Below are 19,487 nucleotides of genomic sequence, written 5' to 3'. Positions count from 1 at the left end.
CTAACAGTCTGTCTGCTGTAGGGCTTCTAACAGTCTGTCTGCTGTAGGGCTTCTAACAGTCTGTCTGCTGTAGGGCTTCTAACAGTCTCTGTCTGCTGTAGGGCTTCTAACAGTCTGTCTGCTGTAGGGCTTCTAACAGTCTGTCTGCTGTAGGGCTTCTAACAGTCTGTCTGCTGTAGGGCTTCTAACAGTCTCTGTCTGCTGTAGGGCTTCTAACAGTCTGTCTGCTGTAGGGCTTCTAACAGTCTGTCTGCTGTAGGGCTTCTAACAGTCTGTCTGCTGTAGGACTTCTAACAGTCTGTCTGCTGTAGGACGTCTAACAGTCTGTCTGTCTGCTGTAGGGCTTCTAACAGTCTCTGTCTGCTGTAGAGCTTCTAACAGTCTCTGTCTGCTGTAGGGCTTCTAACAGTCTGTCTGCTGTAGGGCGTCTAACAGTCTGTCTGCTGTAGGGCTTCTAACAGTCTGTCTGCTGTAGGGCTTCTAACAGTCTGTCTGCTGTAGGACTTCTAACAGTCTGTCTGCTGTAGGGTGTCTAACAGTCTGTCTGCTGTAGGGCTTCTAACAGTCTCTGTCTGCTGTAGGGCTTCTAACAGTCTGTCTGCTGTAGGACTTCTAACAGTCTGTCTGCTGTAGGGTGTCTAACAGTCTCGCTTTGCTGTAGGCTTCGAACAGTCTCTGTCCACCATATTGCTCTTTTAGTTACAACTGGTTCATTACAAGGAATTGATTAATCATAGAATACTGCTACATTGACACCACTAAATTTTAATTTTAATTTAGAGTGTCTGCTGTGGTTGGATATAGTCAAGATGTTTACATAAATGATGATGCCAAAATCATCAATACTAAGAAGTATTGAAGTAAGTTGAAGTATTGAAGTAAGTTGTGAGTGATTAGGAATAGAATATTGAGCAAAATAACCAGAGGATGATCATTTTAGTATTAATAAAATAAATAAAAAAATAGAGGAAAATCTGCTCACCAGTGTGTGAGTATGTTAGTGATCCTACGGATTCCCTCCGATGGGATGTCCCTGCTAATACTGAAGTCCACTTCCAGGCATTGCTTGCAATGGTCCAGCTTCTCTCGAATCACGCCTGCATTCAACGCCTCAATCAACAGGTCCTCCAGCCTCAATCAACAGGTCCTCCAGGTGCTGAATACTGACAAGTCCCAAGTCCTTCATCAGCACAGAGTACGGGATAACCTGTGGAATGATGATGGATGGGTAGGTCAGACAGAATCAACACAAGAATATGTAGAATAATAAAGTGTGCTAATAATGAACAAAGTTAAAAATTCTACAATTATTATAATTTGTGTTGATTAGTACTCTGATAATTACATGATTGTAATTCTACCTGCAAATTTGCAGCCAAGGTGACAATAGACAGGTGTCTCAGCTTGTTTTTCTGGATGTCATTCAAAGTCTTTCGAAGCTGCAAAGAAAAGCAACTATGATATATGTAACACTTATCCTCCATTAGAGAGGAAACTGCAGACTCTGAGCAGGAAGCAAATCAGTCACTGCACCTTCGTAGTCATGGTATGTCCCATAGGCAAAGATGTGTAGCAGTTGAAAATAGCCCCTGTTTGGACCACCAGACAGCTGAAGCGAGGAGAAAAGGAGAAACAAGATGAACAACACAGCCAATGATCCCCAGTCCACTATCATTGAGAAGCTGCTACAGCTGACTAGAAAATGCTGACATCTGGTGTCACAATCCTAAAATTACATTTATTAACACTGCACTCATGTATTGTTGGGAATAAGTGTCTTATGCTGTGAATGTACTCAGGACAGGAGTGGCATGTAAAAAGCATACTAATGTATGTACCTGTTGAACGCAGGTACATTTGAAATATTCCTCAAAGCGATACACTCCAGGAGCCTCCAACACCCTGTTGATGAGGCTGATCAGATCAAGTAGCATGATCTACTCAAGCTGGCTGCTTTGCTTCTGCTCCCCAGCCATCTGAGACCAAGATTTCCCCTCCAATGACACCAGGTGGAGTGGCCTAATGATGTTAATATTTAACAATGTAAGTCTAATGTTTTAGAGTCTATTGTTTTGTGAGAGCAACAGAGATTTTCAGTGGAGGTTAGCTACCCCCTGATATGTGAAGTGCTTTGAGTGTCTAGAAAGGCGCTATATAAATCCAATCAATTATTATTATTATTATTACGTTTCAACAACACCACCAACAACTACTACTAACAGGCCTATTTTAAGCACTTGATTTAGGGTGAGCTGTTCACAATTAAGGAATAGCATTTATTAATTCTTAACTACAATCTCATATAGGGCAGTTGGAAAAGATTGGCCACATGGAGGCAGCATGGGATACAGACTAGGTAGAAACTCACTGACCAAAACTGACATGAACCTGTGTGTGTGCATTGCAAGCCATTACATGAACTGTTGCAAGCGAGTGCAAGCTCAAGATCTATAGCCTACAAAACATCAAAACACAGTGAGTGTAGAGTGCCTCCTATTTCAAACATCAAAAGGGGCTTATTTCACTATTCTGCCAACTCACCTCCACCCTGTCTTTCTCAACACTGATGTTGAATGTTCCTTTCATCCCATTGCTCAATTAAATCAAAGTAGTAAGAAGTGCACCCGATCTACTGAGGAAAAAAGTTAACTTTTGTGCCATTTCTCATCTAAGGAAACGTAGGTAATTGCATCAGGGAAGACGTTTTCATTTTTAGAGGAGATCGTGAATAAATTCTCGCTTTTATTATTGGTAATTGTAATATTATTACTGAGGGAAAACATGAATTAAAAACTTCAAAACACAATCCTATGACTATTGGATGTCAATTGACCAACATAGCAGTAAAGTAAAGCAATCTCTCCATCATCTCCATCACCTTGTTAGTGAGGCCAACTTGGTGGCATATTCAAGTGGACACCTGGGAGACTCGTCATATAAGGATTCTGCGAAATGTCTATGGAGAAATGAATGAGGATCTCTCTTCCGGGGCAAGAAATGTTACGTGACTGTTCAGCACTATTTGCTCCACACAACTAACTCACATGAATTGAACGTGTAGCTGCTGTTTCATCAGCTTGTCCCTTGAGTTTATTTAATGCTCAGTAGTATGATTAAGCGCATATGGTTAGATGGTTATTTAAAGACGTGGGATTACGCAGCCAGAGGCCTTTTAAGATAATCATGGATTGTCGTTCCATTTGAGGATTACTGTAACAGATGATCATATGCACTTTGTATCACTTGCCTTTACTAGTCTGGCTTGGACTGTGAAGTCTTCCCTTACTACAGTACCACATAGCAATAAAGGTTGAATAGCCTATGTCCTGTTTTATCTATTCTGTGACTTGAAAAGGATCCAATGCAAATGGTGTATTGCATCTTGGAAATTAACTTTCACTATCATGCAGGATCGTCACAATACAGTAAATGAAGCACAACAGTGACCTCTTTAGACTGCCCTTTTTCATTTTTCTTTCTTTGAGAAAACTGATGATGAAGCAAATTTGAATCACCACCATCATGGTAGAATTTAGGATAAGCTGGATATTTACAGACATTTATCAAATATCTCTATTGTGTCTGATACTGATGAACCTGAATTACGTGACTGTCTCTCAGGGAAGAGCAACATGCATTAAAGTCTGTAGGCTAGAAGATACAACAGGAGTTAAGACATTTACATGGTCTTGCCACCCCTGGAAACACCAACTGAGACATGGAACTGGACTGTACTGTCAAGGTGGCATACATTGGGTCACAATCTTCTGACTCAACCTCGGAAAAGTATGAATTCAACACCGCCATCATGTCCAACTGCAACACCCTGTGTGTCTCAAAATGTCTGGAAGAGAGAGAACAGAGGTGGTGATCTGTTTCTGTCAGGCAGTAAAATGTACTTCACTGGTGATCGAACTGCAGTGGATGTTACGCAAGGGATGACCTCAACCTCCTCCTTGTCCCTCCTGCGGTTGGATCATTTGGGATTTGATGGCATTAGAAAGTCTGGAATTGAATCAAAAGGAGAGATATTGTTACCAATACTATTTTGTTATATAATATTTTACACCAAGTAAAATAAACATATCCAACAAAACAGATGGCAAAACGAGCTATGACCTACCACTTTATGTTCTTATGTTTCCCTTTATATCTGATTTTATTCTTCCGGGTTTGTAGCTTAAGACTTAGTAAAACATTGTAGAGGGTCTAACCGATTTGGTCTCCCCTACCCCATGTCTACAGCTGTGCAGGGTTTGTCTGCTCTGGTCTGGCTGGCCTGGTGGCAGAGGCAGATACACACATCACCCCCCTCCTCTCCCTGGCTCAGCCATTAACCATGAATTATGGTGCTGCTGCCATCACAGCCAATTGTCTGGATAAAACGCAGACTCTATCTCACTCATGCTGTGTACTGTGCCTGAACAGCGGGTTCAACATCAAGCTTTCTGATCAGGTCAGAGCAGGTCAGATCAATGTTTCTGATCAGCTCTGATCAGGTCAGAGCAGGTAAGATCAATGTTTCTGATCAGCTCTGTGTCTCAGGTCAGATCAACGTTTCTGATCAGCTCTGAGCAGGTAAGATCAATGTTTCTGATCAGCTCTGTGTCTCAGGTCAGATCAACGTTTCTGATCAGCTCTGAGCAGGTAAGATCAATGTTTCTGATCAGCTCTGTGTCTCAGGTAAGATCAATGTTTCTGATCAGGTCTGATCAGGTGAGAGCAGATAAGATCAATGTTTCTGATCAGCTCTGTGTCTCAGGTAAGATCAACGTTTCTGATCAGGTGAGAGCAGGTAAGATCAATGTTTCTGATCAGCTCTGTGTCTCAGGTAAGATCAACGTTTCTGATCAGGTCAGAGCAGGTAAGATCAATGTTTCTGATCAGCTCTGTGTCTCAGGTAAGATCAATGTTTCTGATCAGCTGTGTCTCAGGTGAGAGCAGGTAAGATCAGTTTCTGATCAGCTCTGTGTCTCAGGTCAGAGCAGGTAAGATCAATGTTTCTGATCAGCTGTGTCTCAGGTCAGAGCAGGTAAGATCCATGTTTCTGATCAGCTCTGTGTCTCAGGTCAGAGCAGGTAAGATCCATGTTTCTGATCAGCTCTGTGTCTCAGGTCAGAGCAGGTAAGCACTTTGATGATTGATCAGAGCAGGAAGATCCATTGACAGGGACATTTTTATTTGATAGAACCTTTGCCTCATGCTGCAAAAAAAATATTTCACATTTATTTAAGAGTATGTTTAAAGATATGTTTTTTTTGTCATTTAAGTTTTTATTGAGTTTGTCTTTTTTTAAGAACTAGAGATAGGTTTCATAATATACAAAAGTATTTGTATACACAAGTATTTATTTAGGATATCTTTGCATTATTTTCTTTCAAGGCACTGTTGACAACATAACTAGAGACTAAAGAGAGAGAGAAGGAAGGAGGGAGGGAGAGAGAGAGAAAGAGAGAGAGAGGGAGGGAGGCAGAGGGAGAGAAAGAGAACATGGTTTCTGTCGCGGGGAAAACTCCCACAGTTTTATCATGGGGAAACCCGCCTGCAGATGTGCTGGTGGACTGATGCAGATGTGATGGTGGACTGATGCAGAGGCTGGACACAGAGGGGGATGAACAGATACTGCACTGAGCACCTCTCTGACAGAAACACCGTAAGTGCTCCTGGGTGATTTTGCATTTTATCTGCGCCTTTTAACTGCCAAAGGGGACTGCAGCAGCACTGCCTACAGCTATAACTCTTGGTCAGCTGTGCTACTGCAACAAACACCCCGACACGAATATCAAACCACACAGACCACATGTAGAATTTTAACTTGGCAAGCTTTTGATTTACTGTTAATATAAATATTTGTTTAAATAACAAAACAGTCTTGCCATTCACCAGAATGTGTTGTCAATATTTTTGTATTTTGATTGACCAATTTGTGAATAACTAATGTGGTTTCCTTACAAAGGCAACTGATCTGCAGTTGAGTTTCAGACAGAACTTTAAGGGAAGTGTGTGTGTGTGTGTGTGTGTGTGTGTGTGTGTGTGCGCATGTGTGTGTATGTGTGTCACACACAGTCCTCATTATATATTAAATCGTTATCTATCCAGTATGTCTTCTCTCTTGGTGATAAAGCTATAGCTGCTTGTGGCAGGCTTCACCAGCTTGCCACATTTCAGCATTCTGAACACGGGTGATGCTGCGTTGTATTTTCCCTCTATGTTTACTGGCTGCAGTAGTTTGCCCTACTTTAACAAACCAGGCATTTATTTGCCTGTTATGAGCTGAGAGCACAGTAGCCAGATGGAGGCTGTTGATCTTGTTAAAAAGGTAGATGTGAAAAGACCATTACCTGGACCGACCCGAGCAAACACACGTGCACGCGCGCGCACACACGCGCACGCACACACACACACACACACACACACACACACACACACACACACACACACACACACACACACACACACACACACACACACACACACACACACACACACACACAGCATGCAATATATCATTCAGTGAGCTGTGATCTAACTCTGGTCTCTGCACCTGCTGCACTTAGTTATTAAGTGGTCAGTCAAAGGTTATATACTGTCATTCCCTGCAGCTTGAGTTATACAAATGGAGACTGAAGAAAGTTGGGATTGGCGTGAGAAGTTATTTTTGATTACGTTTTTTCTTCAGTTATTTCATTGTGTTATTATGATTATTATGTATGTATTGTCATCTTTGGGGTGAAGAGAATTTCCACCTTTTGCTCCAGAAACCCAGCAGAGTATAATCAGCCATTTCTTACCATCCTGCTCCCTGTGGCCAGGCGAGAGTAGGCTGTAGTTCTGAGTCCATGTGAGATTTGCATAGAGGTTGGCCATCGATGGCATATGCCACGCATGACATATCGAGTAGTAAGTGTTGACCTGCAATGTTAATGATTGACCATGCCTCTTACTCTCAAACACTCAGAGCTGGTTGCTAAGGAGCTGGAGAGAGGAGATAGCTTGGTTACATGTCTAAGAGCTGATATCTTTAAATAGAGATATCTGGCAGTTACAGTATTAGGTTAAAATTGTGAAAGTTATGTCATTTAAGATTAATCAAGGCGGTGAAAATCAGCGCTGATTAATCAATTTTGCTGTTTGGTGGCTTGGTGTTCTCAAGATCAGTGTGATTAAACACCGAATGGAAAATGAGGGCATTTAAATGCACACTCACATATACCTAACTTAACTTAACTTAACTTAACTTAACCTCTTCCACTTGGCTCAGACCAATTCACCGGCCCGCACCTGTGAGCCCCGAAGCTCTGAGAAAATGGTGGGACTGAGAAACCGCTCCACATGGGAACCGCTGCTACTCAAGGCCTCCTGCATCAAGTCCTGTGCGAACGGCTGCTCGCTGGGCATCACAACACAGCTTACCTACGCCAACGCCGACACAGAGTCTGTTGAAGGTAGGGACCCACCGATATGAGAACTTTGGCCCATGCTGATAACCAATATTACCATGGCTGTTATGGCCGATAACCAATATTTACCGATGTCAATATGATCTCTATAAAAAGAAGTTTCTATGACAATCAAATTTATGAAAAACATATGTACTGTAATATGAATTTGAACAAGTAATGTCTTTCTTTATGTCCAAAAGATTTGGAAAAGCCAATTAATCATAGATTTACCGCATTGTTTCCTCTCAATATGAACATTTTGGCAGATACAATAACCGATATTAACATTGCTGTTATTTTGCTCATCGGACCGATACGATACATAAAAAAATGACTAACATCGGCCGATACTGATATGATTGCCGATATATCGAGCATCCCTAGTTGAAGGTGAGATGTGCTTCAGACCTTTATCATGTTGTGTATGGCTTGATTGTTTGCTGTGTTGCAGCAGAGGTCTGCAACACAGACCTATTATGTCGGGGGACTAAATATAGATAAATTGATTTATTCTATTATGCAAACCCAATGAGTCCTCTTTAAGTTTTTAGCTCTTTTTACAACTGCTGCGCCTGTTGCTTAATGCACTTTTTATACTCTTTTTTTTAAGTTTTGTTGTGATGCTTTTAAATGTCCATTTTATTATCTTCTTTTATTCTTTTATTTTCCTGTCAACCATTATGTGAAGCACTTTGAATTGCCTCTGTGTATGAAATGTGCTATACAAATAAACTTGACTTGATTTGGACTCCCTGTTTTGTGTCTCTGGTGGTGTAACCCCTCTCTAGGTGTGTTCGTCTACCCTCTTGGGGAAAAGGAGGTTGTGGTGGGCTTTGAGGCTGTGATCGCGGGGCGGCTGGTGGGGGTGCAGATTGAGAGCCGAGGGAAGCTGAAGGACTGCTGCCTGGATTGCTGCTCTGGCTCGGCTCTGGACGGCCAGTGTGGGAACGGCCGGGAGTGGGGCTGCTGCGGGAGCTCCAACCTAGACATGCAGTGCACCAACGGTGAGGGAGGGAGGGGGCAATGGAGGAACAAATCCACGTTACACTAGGGAGCTGATGTACCCATATATTTCTGATATGATTTCATATTGCGTCTGCATCCCAGAAATGAAATATGCAGTATGTTTAATATTCAGCTTTCCCCATGCTGACAAGGCTACTGTTTCGCCCACTATCCAAGACAACCTTCAAATAAATCACCCCACAATTATTGAACAGTAATCGGTCTAATCTATTTATGGATTCCCGCTAGATAGAAGACACTGGTCATTGGTCCTCCTCTGTTTAATACAAAGACAATCAAGCCTTTACAAAATGCAGACGTCATGATGAATGTCTGAATGCCAAGGGATGTACTGTATTATGTCCTTGTTTTGAAATTCCTATAATGCATCATGCAAATAATATTGCTTTCCTCTAAGAACACAAATGTTTCAAACCTACTGTATTTTGCCTGTCTAAAATAAATATTATATATAAATTATAAATTTATAATCGAAATACAAATCTGATGATTTCAACCACCGAGGAACCTAAGGACAACGTTCTACTGATTTGATCTCTACCTGAATACAAATGCAGCTGTGTCCCTTCTTAGTCGTCTTAGCCTCACTGAGGGTAGAGGGAGTCTTTAAGGACAAACAACAGAGGAAAATGGATTTGGCTGCCTGCCTGAAATGGCTTTCCCTTAGTAATAAACATATATCGTGACATATATAAACTGGACGTGCATATTAGTAGCCTATTCCATTGGACACTGTGGCATCATGGATGGTAAAATGTCACACAAGCAACACAAGACCGATTCAAGTAATTATTTTCTAACCTTTGGCTATTTTGATTTCAAGATAAAATGATGCATTAATTTTCTGGTATGAATAACTGCTGTATTTTGCCCCCAGGGCATCTGATCCTCGATGAGGACCTGGAGAGAACCACCTTCATCATGGGTACAGGAGTCATCGGCTCCATGGATATAGTGTCTATTATCATAAGCACCACATTAGAGCTCCCCACATTAGAAAATGGAGCAATCCGCATCATCTACCCCACATTGCTTACCCCAGTTGTCAAAGGCCAGATGACTGCAAGCAAAAGCGAAAATGGGGGGAAATCTGACGAAACAGGGTATGCAACAATATTACAACTGACTTTGAAAATAGGTTGACTTTTTTTTTTAATGTAACTTTTTATTAAATTATTGTAATCTAGACAAATGATTGCCATGACTCAGCACTACAGTCTTCTTATCTTCTCGAATAATCTCCTCAGCCACTCAACCAGCTGTTTTGGTGCCACCTCGGGCAAGCAAGAACGGGCACTGGGCTCTGAGCAGCAGTGCGCCCATTCCATCTTCACGAGCCCAGCTGCCAACCTGGCACCATATGAGCTCAACTTCCAGCTGCTGGTCAGAGGGGCGTGCCTGCTGGCTGGTGAATGCCCGTCTTCTCCAGTGATTTAGACGCAAGGGTTCTAGTATTGGAGCGAAATATGGGGAATCAAGCCAGAAAGCAAAGTTGTTGGGCAAGAGACAGAGGGGGGGGGGGGCAAGGGAGGGAGGTAAATGGAAATAAGTATAGAGCTCAGACAAAAATAGCGCTTTTATAATTAACTCTACATTTTAAGTATTGCTCATATCTCTTCCTGAACCCATCCTCAGGCCTGGAGAGCCCCACTCACGCTCTGAGGGCCGATGCAGACCCCAGCGCACAAAGTGCCTCTGCCACCTACATCACGCTGGCACAGGAGCATCCGTACGACCGCAACATAGAGGTCATTCTGCACCTCAGTGGTGAGCCACGCAAAATAGTCTTTATTGCAACCGTTTTTATTTGCCCCTTTTTGAACATGCTTCCAATCACAAACTCTTCCTCCACAGAGCCTCACAGCCCATTGGTCATTTTGGAGAGAGGCAGGCTCTCCTTCAGCCAATACGAGCAGCTGATCTCCTCCCGCCGTGATTTCATTCGCTCTACACGCAAAGACCCAGAACCCGAGAAGAAGGTTTAGTGGATCCTCACTACTTTTCCTCTTCTCTTTATTTGTTCTTCATATCTCATGCCCTTGATACGTGGCTAACACAAAATAATAGCATCTATTAATGTACCTTGCACGCTTGAAGTCCCAGTATTTCAAAAAGCACACATATAAAGCTGTGAAGGACTATACAGACACACTATAGCCATGTGTAGCCTGCGTTGTGTTGACAGTCCTGACAGCAACCCACCCATGTTAGTGGCTTGCCCAGGGGTGGAGGCGGGATTCGATCCACTGATCTCCTGCTTACAAAGCGCACATGCTAACCGCAACCCCAAGAGAGCTAGCTCCCTTGGCGGAGCTACTGGGGAGTGAGTTTAACCAACTTACTCGCTACCACGGCACTCTGGCCTCACCAGGACTCACATTCACTCTGTTACACTATGTACGTAGATGCAAAAGTGTCAGCCTTTGCTGTGACTATGTTAGTGCATGAAATGGTTGTCGTAGTTGACCTTAACGTTGCCTGCAGTTGGAGTTTGTGAGGAAACGGCACCACAAGGATATCCTGAGTTGCCCCGTGTTGATGCTCAACTTCTGCCCTGACTTGCTGCGCGAGCCTCCAGAGCTGCACAAAGCCACCAGAGAGCTGCTGTTCCTCATCGACCGTAGCGGCAGCATGAGTGGCACCAACATCCATCGCATAAAGGTGAGCTCCAGTCAGCGCAAAAAAACACACCGACTAAACAAGAGGATACAATCAGCAATACTACACATTTAAATGTCCTGTCTACCCTGCCCTGTTTCCACAGGAAGGCATGACGGTAGCACTGAAGAGTCTCCCCTCTGGCACCATGCTCAACATTGTGGGCTTCGGCACCACCATCAAGGCCCTGTTCACCTCCAGCAAGCTCTGCACCGATGTTGGTTTTATACAGTACCTTACATTATGTCATTTAGCAGACGCTTTTGATAACTGATATCTCAGAGATAGATAGAGGATGCTCTATGACTCTGCCTTTCGCACAAAAGACCAAACATAGTGCATGTTCACCATGGAAAAGCATACTACTGCATGGGCTGTACAGCATGCACATATTTTGAACCATGTTTTTTTAAATCTGATGTTCTTGATCCATGCAGGACCTTCTGTTCCGTTTTGTCCGCTCTCTGTTCCTCAGTACCGTAATCAGGCAATAGGTCAGTTCCTTGGGTTGCCTTAGCAGCAGAGTATCAGGTTTTAGCCAGACCAGGGTGAGCAAGGACAAACAGTCTTTACACAGACTCCGCACCATATGGTGACCTTTCATGCATTTTAAGCATGGTAGGAGATATCTTTCCACCCCCTCTCCTGTCAGCCATGTTTGTCCATGGCGTGATTTGAGCTAGCTTTACGGCAGCTGCTTACCCATGTGTATGTTTACTCTCTCTTTATTGGACAGGGATTGATTCAATTCTTCTCTAACCTTTACAGGCTAATTGGGGCATCTGATATCAAACATAATAAATTTATCTCAACAAGAATAGATGATGATATTTATACAGGCAAGGGCATGTAATTGGACAGGTGTTATGTGATGCTCACTGCCTTATGAGTTGTTTTCTTCTACTGTAATATAGTCTACGGTAGATCTGATTCCATTTCTCCATTTCTCTCTCTGAAAATACATATACTGTATATATACACACCAGATCACTCTAGTGCAGGCATGCGAGTACGTCCAGAGGATGAGGGCAGACATGCGCGGCACCAACCTGCTGGGGGCGCTGTCCTGGGTGTACCAGCAGCCCATGCAGCGCTCGTGCCCGCGGCAGGTCTTCATCATCACAGATGGAACCATTAGCAATGTGGCCAAAGTGCTGGAGCTGGTCCGCAGAAACACATGCACTGCCAGGTATGGGGTCTGAAAAAACAAAACTGTCAATTAGATATGTACGCAGAGAGGTGTGATGCCCAGTCTGAGACTATGTACGCAGAGAGGTGTGATGCCCAGTCTAAGGCGAACGTCAAGTCAAATGTACTGTATATATGTATCGCCCCTTATCACAACCATGTCTCATAGGGCTTGACATAAATTATCATATACATGTCATATATCACAGTGGTTCTCAACCTGGGGGTCGCAAGATTATTTTGGGGGGTCGCGAGATGATTGTCAAAAAGATTCCCCCCCCCATTGATGATTAAATCTCCCATTTCAATGATTAAATTTATAAAGATCTATAAATGATTTATAAAGCTATATAAACTATAAAAAGTGATTTCAGTGAGGGAGTGAAATTAGTGTGTGAATGTCGTTGGGTTGGGTAGTGGTGGGAGGGGGGGTTACGAACCCCAGCCTAAAGTTTGTTGGGGGTCGCAGCTCAAAAAGGTTGAGAACCCCTGATATACCACATCAAACACACTCACATTCACGACTATGGACAATTAGTGTCTCCAGTTCACCTGACCTAACTGTTTTTGGCAAAAACATAATATCCAAATGGACATTCATTAGAATAACCGGTTAACAAAAATGAAGGGAAGACTCAGGGAAGCAAACAGGGAGCTGGAAGAAGTGATTGTGATAGAAGCACTGTGTGGCTGAGGTATTTTTCAGCCCCGCCCTGTAATCCTGTTAAGTGCTCTCCTCTGCAGTGAGTGCCCCGCCCCTCTGGCTTCACCCAGTCACTCACTGCTCCCTTGGGCATTGCTCAATAACTCCATCTATCCCTCATTAGTATTCTCCTGTTAGAACGGCTTTGTCCGTATTCTGTATTTTGGCTGTCCCTATCCAACTGTGCACATGGGTGCTGCTTCTTCATCATCTATCTCTAGACCCTAAAAACCAAAAGCTTACTGTGATGCATCTTCACAAAAGTCACCACCTAACACTTCTGGTTTTTATTTCCTTTTTTATTTAATTTAAATGTGTCATCTTATACATGTAGATACTCGTGCAATACAAACTGTATCTACCCATCCAGTCAAAGCTGCTGGTTTTAGAGCCTGCATTCGAGAGCTCAACCTTTTCAATTAGTCTGTGCCCTCAATTAGCCAAATGGCTTGTGTCACAAATAACAGTTCTGTCTGTTTGACTACTCTAAATCTCCCTTCCCAGAGGCACAAGGTATCCTTCATACACAATAAGGCGTCAGAAAAAGATGAATATTTGTGTCTCATTAGGCGTAAAAAGGCTGGCACTTAAAGTGCTGAGTGGGTGAAACCACCAGACAGTAGAAAGACGCATCCATCACAGGCAGCACATCGCACCAAGGAGCACTGATGTGACAGAGTCAAGAGTAGAAAGTGAAGATAGATCTCAAATGATATTTGTGGTGTCATAATAACTGAGTTTTCTTGGGACACGTGAGTGTAATTGAATGTCAGTAAGACCGCTGCAGATGTTTAGTGGGATGTGAGTGTAATTGAATGTCAGTAATACCGCTGCAGATGTTTAGGGGGATGTGAGTGTAATTGAATGTCAGTAATACCTCTGCAGATGTTTTGGCTTGGGTCTTGGTCCCCGAGCATGCAGGAGGCTCCTGCAGGGCGTTGCCAAGTTGACAGGAGGGACTACAGAGTTCTTGGATGATGAGGAGAGACTCCAGCCCAAGGTCAGAGGAGTGCCACCTATTGGAGAAAATGAAAAATGCAGAGATATTATGGGGATAATCTCTGTTTGGTAGAGAGAGGACAAAACTTTGGGGTAACACTTTACAATTATGGTACATGAATTAATGGCTAGTTAATGCTTAAAAACCATAAACTAATCCTTAGTTCATTATCTAATCCGAACTCAAACCATAACCATCAACTAACCCTCAACAACCCTAAACTATTAAATAATGTATACTTAGTTGACATGAACACCATTACTAAGTGATTACTAGACACATTAGTTAACTGTTAATTAAGGGTCTGTTAATGCTTAACTCTTAATTGATGTACCCTTATTGTAACGCGTAACCAATTCCACCATTCCTTTAGAAATATTACCTTATCAGTTTAATTCTTTGCACAATGTACAGTCTGGGTTATAAACTGTATTATGACTAAGACCAATCTAACTTCTCAGTTAATCAAGTCCCTGAAAAAGGCCTTTGAGCCTGTGCTGACTGATGTGCGGATTGACTGGTACCTGCCGGACAACATGGAGGCTCTTCTCTCACCCAATGAGATCCCTCCGCTCTACCCTGGAAATCGCCTGATTGGATATTGCACTTTGTACGATATGTCTAAATTCAAAGCCAAAAAGGTAGAGGTATGTACCACTATTCTTTGGAAGAGCATCTGTGTGTGTGTGTGTGTGTGTGTGTGTGTGTGTGTGTGTGTGTGTGTGTGTGTGTGTGTGTGTGTGTGTGTGCGTGCGCGTATGTGCACACGTGTACAGGGATTGTCTGTGTACAGGGTTGGGAGGGTTATTTAAAAAGAATTATCCGATACAATTACTAGTTACCTGTTAAAAATTGTAATCAGTAACGTAAATCCAAGGAGCCTATCACAATATTAAAGTAATGTAACTGATTACTTTCAATTACTTTTGGATTACTGTACCTTTGGACAAATTCCCTTGATTGACTACTGGAGTCCGGGGACTCCAGTATCTTTTTGTAATCTGATTACATAATCCCATAATCCCGCACTCAAACCAGCTCCCTAATTTCATAGGCTCAAGGGCGGGGCTATAAAGGTGTACATCGTGACTCGGCGGGCTCAGTGTTTGGCCTGTCCAATGAGGAGCTCTCGCCTCCTCCTGCCTTGGAGCTCCTGCCCATGATGACATCTGCGGATGGCACAGACTTGGAGGAGGCACTGCGGGAGATCTCCAGAGAAATCTCCTCGGAGTTCTCCTGTGCCAGAGACACAGAGCCTGGCACCAGCCCAGGTCAGGAAGTCATCACTGGAACATAAACATGTTATGATGCTTAAAGGGCCACTTTGCTGATTTTTCCTCATTCAAATGATGTCATAATGATGTCATTTCGAGCAGTTTTGCCATGGCGTCACTGTCACTACCACTATTACTATCACTATCATTATTGCTCTCGCTACCTTCATTCGCAGAACTTCCTGGACCAAATTAAGTCATAATGATGTCATTTAGTCCAGGAAGTTCTGCGAATTAACGGGGGCTCTCGGTTCAGGCAGGATGGAGGGAAGTTAAACATTGTTAATTTGCATAAGCTACTCATTTTGTAATGATGCAAAGCTGGTTGAAAATGGGCATAGATTGTATACTCTGTAAGCACAATCTGGCGACAAATGTTAGAAACTTACTGGATATCCCATAGCGGTCAACAGTTGTTGTCTTCTCTAGGTGTGGAGCTAGACTGGTCCAGCGATGTGAGAAGGAGAATCCAGCAGAGCTCTTATGTCCAGGAGCAGTACGTCCTCACTCGCTGCTCCCTCAGTAGTGAGAGGGGTCTGCCGACACAGTCCCACTCACGCATACACACCTCCTCCATCTCGGACTCTGCAGCTGGTCCCTTCCTGCCGGAGCCTCCCCCCGGTGCCCTGCTGGATACGGGCTCCCTGCCTCAGGGCCTCGAGAAACTGCCCCCTCCAGAACAGAGGACATCCCTGTCTCGCTGGTCAGAGTCATCATGGCAACAAAACCTCTCAGCTGACAGCACTGATAATTGGGCCAAAAAGGTAAAACCAATTAATTAAAGGAATAAACTCTTAAAAAAATGGTTGGTGGTGTACTGTACATTTCTGGGCTTATCTTGTTGTTTGGAGGTGTATTTTTTTTCTTTGTTTTCCCCCTCTTTCTTATACAACCAGAACGGGCGTCTGTGTGGAGGTGAGGACTCTCGTAGGAGGCAAAAAACACTGGCTCGCTCAACCATGGCTGCACGCAGTTTCTCCTCCCCCCAGGGTGAGCTGGACATGCACCGTCTGAGAAGAGCTCTAGAGAGGGTCTCCTTTGACCAAACGTTGGGAGGCAGGCTGGACGAAAGTGACGGAGAGACACAGCCCACCCCAAGAGGAGCACTGTCCCGCAGAAGCCTCACCGACTCCAGTAAGCTAGCATCGAGAAGAGCAAGACTATCCAATTCTTCCATCCATCCATCCATCCATCCATCCATATATCGCTCTCTTTGCCACTCTGACCCTCAGATGGGCTGCTGTTCCCGGCCTCTCCGCTGGACTGGGACAGCTTCACGGACCCGGAGTACCTGTTCACCGCCGTTCCTCCAGATCCCCCGCCAGGCCAGTGTCGCTCCCTTATTCACGGTCTGCTGGGTGACAGGCCCGTGTCCTGGGAGGTCACGGTGGACGTGGCGCACCTCTGGCCCCCTGAGAGCCAGGGGACAACAGGGGGTAGCGGAGGTGGGGGTCGAGAAGGAGGGGGACCGTGGGAGGAGATGATTCACCACCTGACTGCTCGCTCTGTCATCAGAGACTTTGAGAAAATGGCAGAGAAGGAGAATGCTATTGAACATGGTGAGTTTTAGAGTGTAAAAACCTCTCGATACAATTTCTCTGATTGGTTGATTTACAATCCTATAATAAGAATGCTGTGAGTGTGTGTATGGCCACAGCTATGACATTTTACATGGTGGAGAGCTCCATGGAGGACTATGAGAACCCTCTGAGGAGAGAAAGGCGAGGCTGCATGGCAACTCTGTGAGCGAGGCCTGACTAAATGGCCAGTCACACAGAGACAGGTATTCTGCTAGTTACCATAAGTGCTATATAATCTCTTCTGTTCAGGTGATCTTGTATGTGATGGTTTGTTAGGTCCAGCTAAGAGATACCGTATGAAGGCTATCCAGACCAGTAAGCACTGTAACATCGTCTGCATGTACACAACCTTCACCGCTACGGACAGCAACCCCAGCAAAGGCTCGGCAGACAACACAGAAGTCAAAAACACAGGTATGCTACATAGTCATTGCAGACACATATACACATATACACACACATACACACAGAAGCCAAGCAGTTATAATTTGTTAAAAAATGTTTGATTCCATAAGTTTGTGCGAATCGAGATCCCCTTTGAATGTCACATTTCTTCTCCATTTGTGCTGTTTGTGTGTGTGTGCGCGTGTGTGTGTAGGGGTGCGTTTGGCAAACAGGCGGAGTTCCCAGTTAGGTAGTCGCAGGCAGAAGGCTTATTCTGTCGGTCTGGGCCGACGACCTTCCAGTAGAGACAGTGAAGATATAGAGGACACTTGGCCCTCCACAGGTAGATGACGATTCCTACATCCATGTCTGAAGTCTAGTATTCATCATGGTAACCAGCAATGGTGGGGGGTGCCATTGCTGGTTACCATTATTGAAATGAAAAAATAAATAAAATAAATAAACAATAATAATAATTGAATGGTGAAATGTAAAATGATCAAGGTTATATGTGGTGTTATTTTTGTGTTTCTCAGACAAGGACGACACTCCTGCCTCGCCCTGTAGCCTTACATCCTGGGATTCTAGTAAGTACATTAAGGGATAGTTAATGATTAGTAAGCATTAATTAACCTTTAATTAACCGTTTTGTTGTAGTAACCATTTACTTACTAATGGTGTTCATACTAAGTTTGTTGTAGTAACCATTTACTAATGGTGTTCATATACTAAGTTATTCATTTATACATTATTTAATAGTTTGGGGTTAGTTAATGGTTAGGGTAACAAACATGAACTAAAGGTTAGTTATGCTTATTAAGCATCAAGTAACCCTTAAATAATGTACCCTTATTGTAAAGCGTTACCGTGTAATGTTTCATTCCACACCCCTCTCTCAGATCTAGGGGCAGGTGCTTACCCTACTAGCCCCCCAGCTGTATCAGGAACCTCGTACCGCTCACAGCGATCTGTAGAGAGCAAGTCAATGGAGAGTTTCTTTGGCTCAAGGTGAGACTCACACACAAACCAATGGCAGCTGGGGAATACGAACTGTGAATGCAACATAAAACACCTCTCTGTATGTGTCCCAGGTTCCCTCTTGGCAGACTCAGGTCCTCGATTTCATCAGGAAAGCAGGTTCCTCTGAAGTCCCACTGTCTGTCTGCAGAGAGTGAGAAACAAGTTGAAACTGAAGCTCCAGACTACCTGCCTCTGGTGATGTGCACGTGCACACACAACACACTGACACTGGCACACACACACACACACTATGCACTGATGCAAATGCACAGATTTCTGACTGCATCCATATGCATGGTTTCTCCAGGTACGTCTCCAGCTGGCATCAGGAGCGTTTCTGCTGACAGAAATCTACTCCGACTGTGTCCAGATCCCCCTGGACCGCCTGAAGAGGGCCTCACCCTATAGCCTCCACCGGCGCAGCCTCAGCCCGCCCTTCCGCTGCACGTCCCCCAGTGCTCCAGCCATCTCCTCCGCCAAGCCACCCGGTGCTCCCACCAACCACCACGTTACCTTTTCTGCTTCCACCTCCTGCCTCACCAAACCCCCCGCACCTCCTTTCCACCACACGCCGGACGACACCCCTCTGACGCTGGAGCCCAGGCTCCGCCGGCGGCACTTCTCCGACCGAGACCCCGTCACCTCGCCCCCTGACCTCCCCAGCTCTGAGGAGGGCTCCCCGGAGCTACCCGGCGGACACCCCCAGAGCCAGGGCCAGGCAGACAGCGGTCGTGGCTCAGAGACGGACGTGTGCGAGGGCTCTCCAGTGGAGCCGGTGGCTGCAGAGCTCCAGGGGGGCAGTCGACTGGCTCAGGAGGACCTGGAGGGCTCCAGCTGGGCTACGGCCGTGGCTCTGGCCTGGCTCGAGCACCGCTGCGCCGGCTACTTCATGGAGTGGGAGCTGGTGGCGGCGAAGGCAGACTTCTGGCTGCGCTGTCAGGAACTGCCGGAGGGAGTGGACCTGGCTGGGCTAAAGGGAGCAGCCAGACAGCTGTTCCTGTTGCTGCGCCACTGGGATGAGAACATCACGTTAAACATGTTGTGCTATAACCCCAATAACATGTGAGACAACCAGCACCGGGAGAATTGAGCCTGATCTCCGTGGCTAATTAAAAGTAGCATTAGTGACTTTTTCTTTTTACCTATGATTGTGACTCCAAAGAAGTAAAGCCTTTACATGAAAAACTATATCCTGTATGATTTTATCTGCAG

General features: G+C 44.5%; 1 protein-coding gene across 1 annotated transcript; it reads left to right on the top strand.

Annotated features, from left to right (window-relative positions):
• Positions 1-7,306: 7,306 nt before the first annotated feature.
• Positions 7,307-19,341, top strand: vwa5b2 (von Willebrand factor A domain containing 5B2; the record flags this gene model as incomplete). The annotated part of the gene is made up of 21 exons (XM_083658766.1): positions 7,307-7,445; positions 8,231-8,446; positions 9,346-9,571; positions 9,716-9,876; positions 10,104-10,235; positions 10,323-10,447; positions 10,953-11,129; positions 11,233-11,343; positions 12,113-12,315; positions 13,903-14,017; positions 14,479-14,658; positions 15,072-15,288; positions 15,721-16,055; positions 16,188-16,425; positions 16,524-16,850; positions 17,148-17,285; positions 17,470-17,598; positions 17,792-17,842; positions 18,155-18,263; positions 18,347-18,470; positions 18,583-19,341. The coding sequence occupies 21 exons, from the start codon at positions 7,307-7,309 to the stop codon at positions 19,339-19,341; spliced, it is 4,212 nt and encodes a 1,403-aa protein (XP_083514892.1).
• Positions 19,342-19,487: the final 146 nt, after the last annotated feature.

The sequence above is a fragment of the Poromitra crassiceps genome (assembly GCF_964638095.1).
Source record: "Poromitra crassiceps genome assembly, chromosome: 23".
NCBI classification, from domain to species: Eukaryota; Metazoa; Chordata; class Actinopteri; order Beryciformes; family Melamphaidae; genus Poromitra; species Poromitra crassiceps.
Note: the sequence above shows the minus strand (reverse complement) of the source record. Positions and strands in the feature narration are given on the sequence as shown.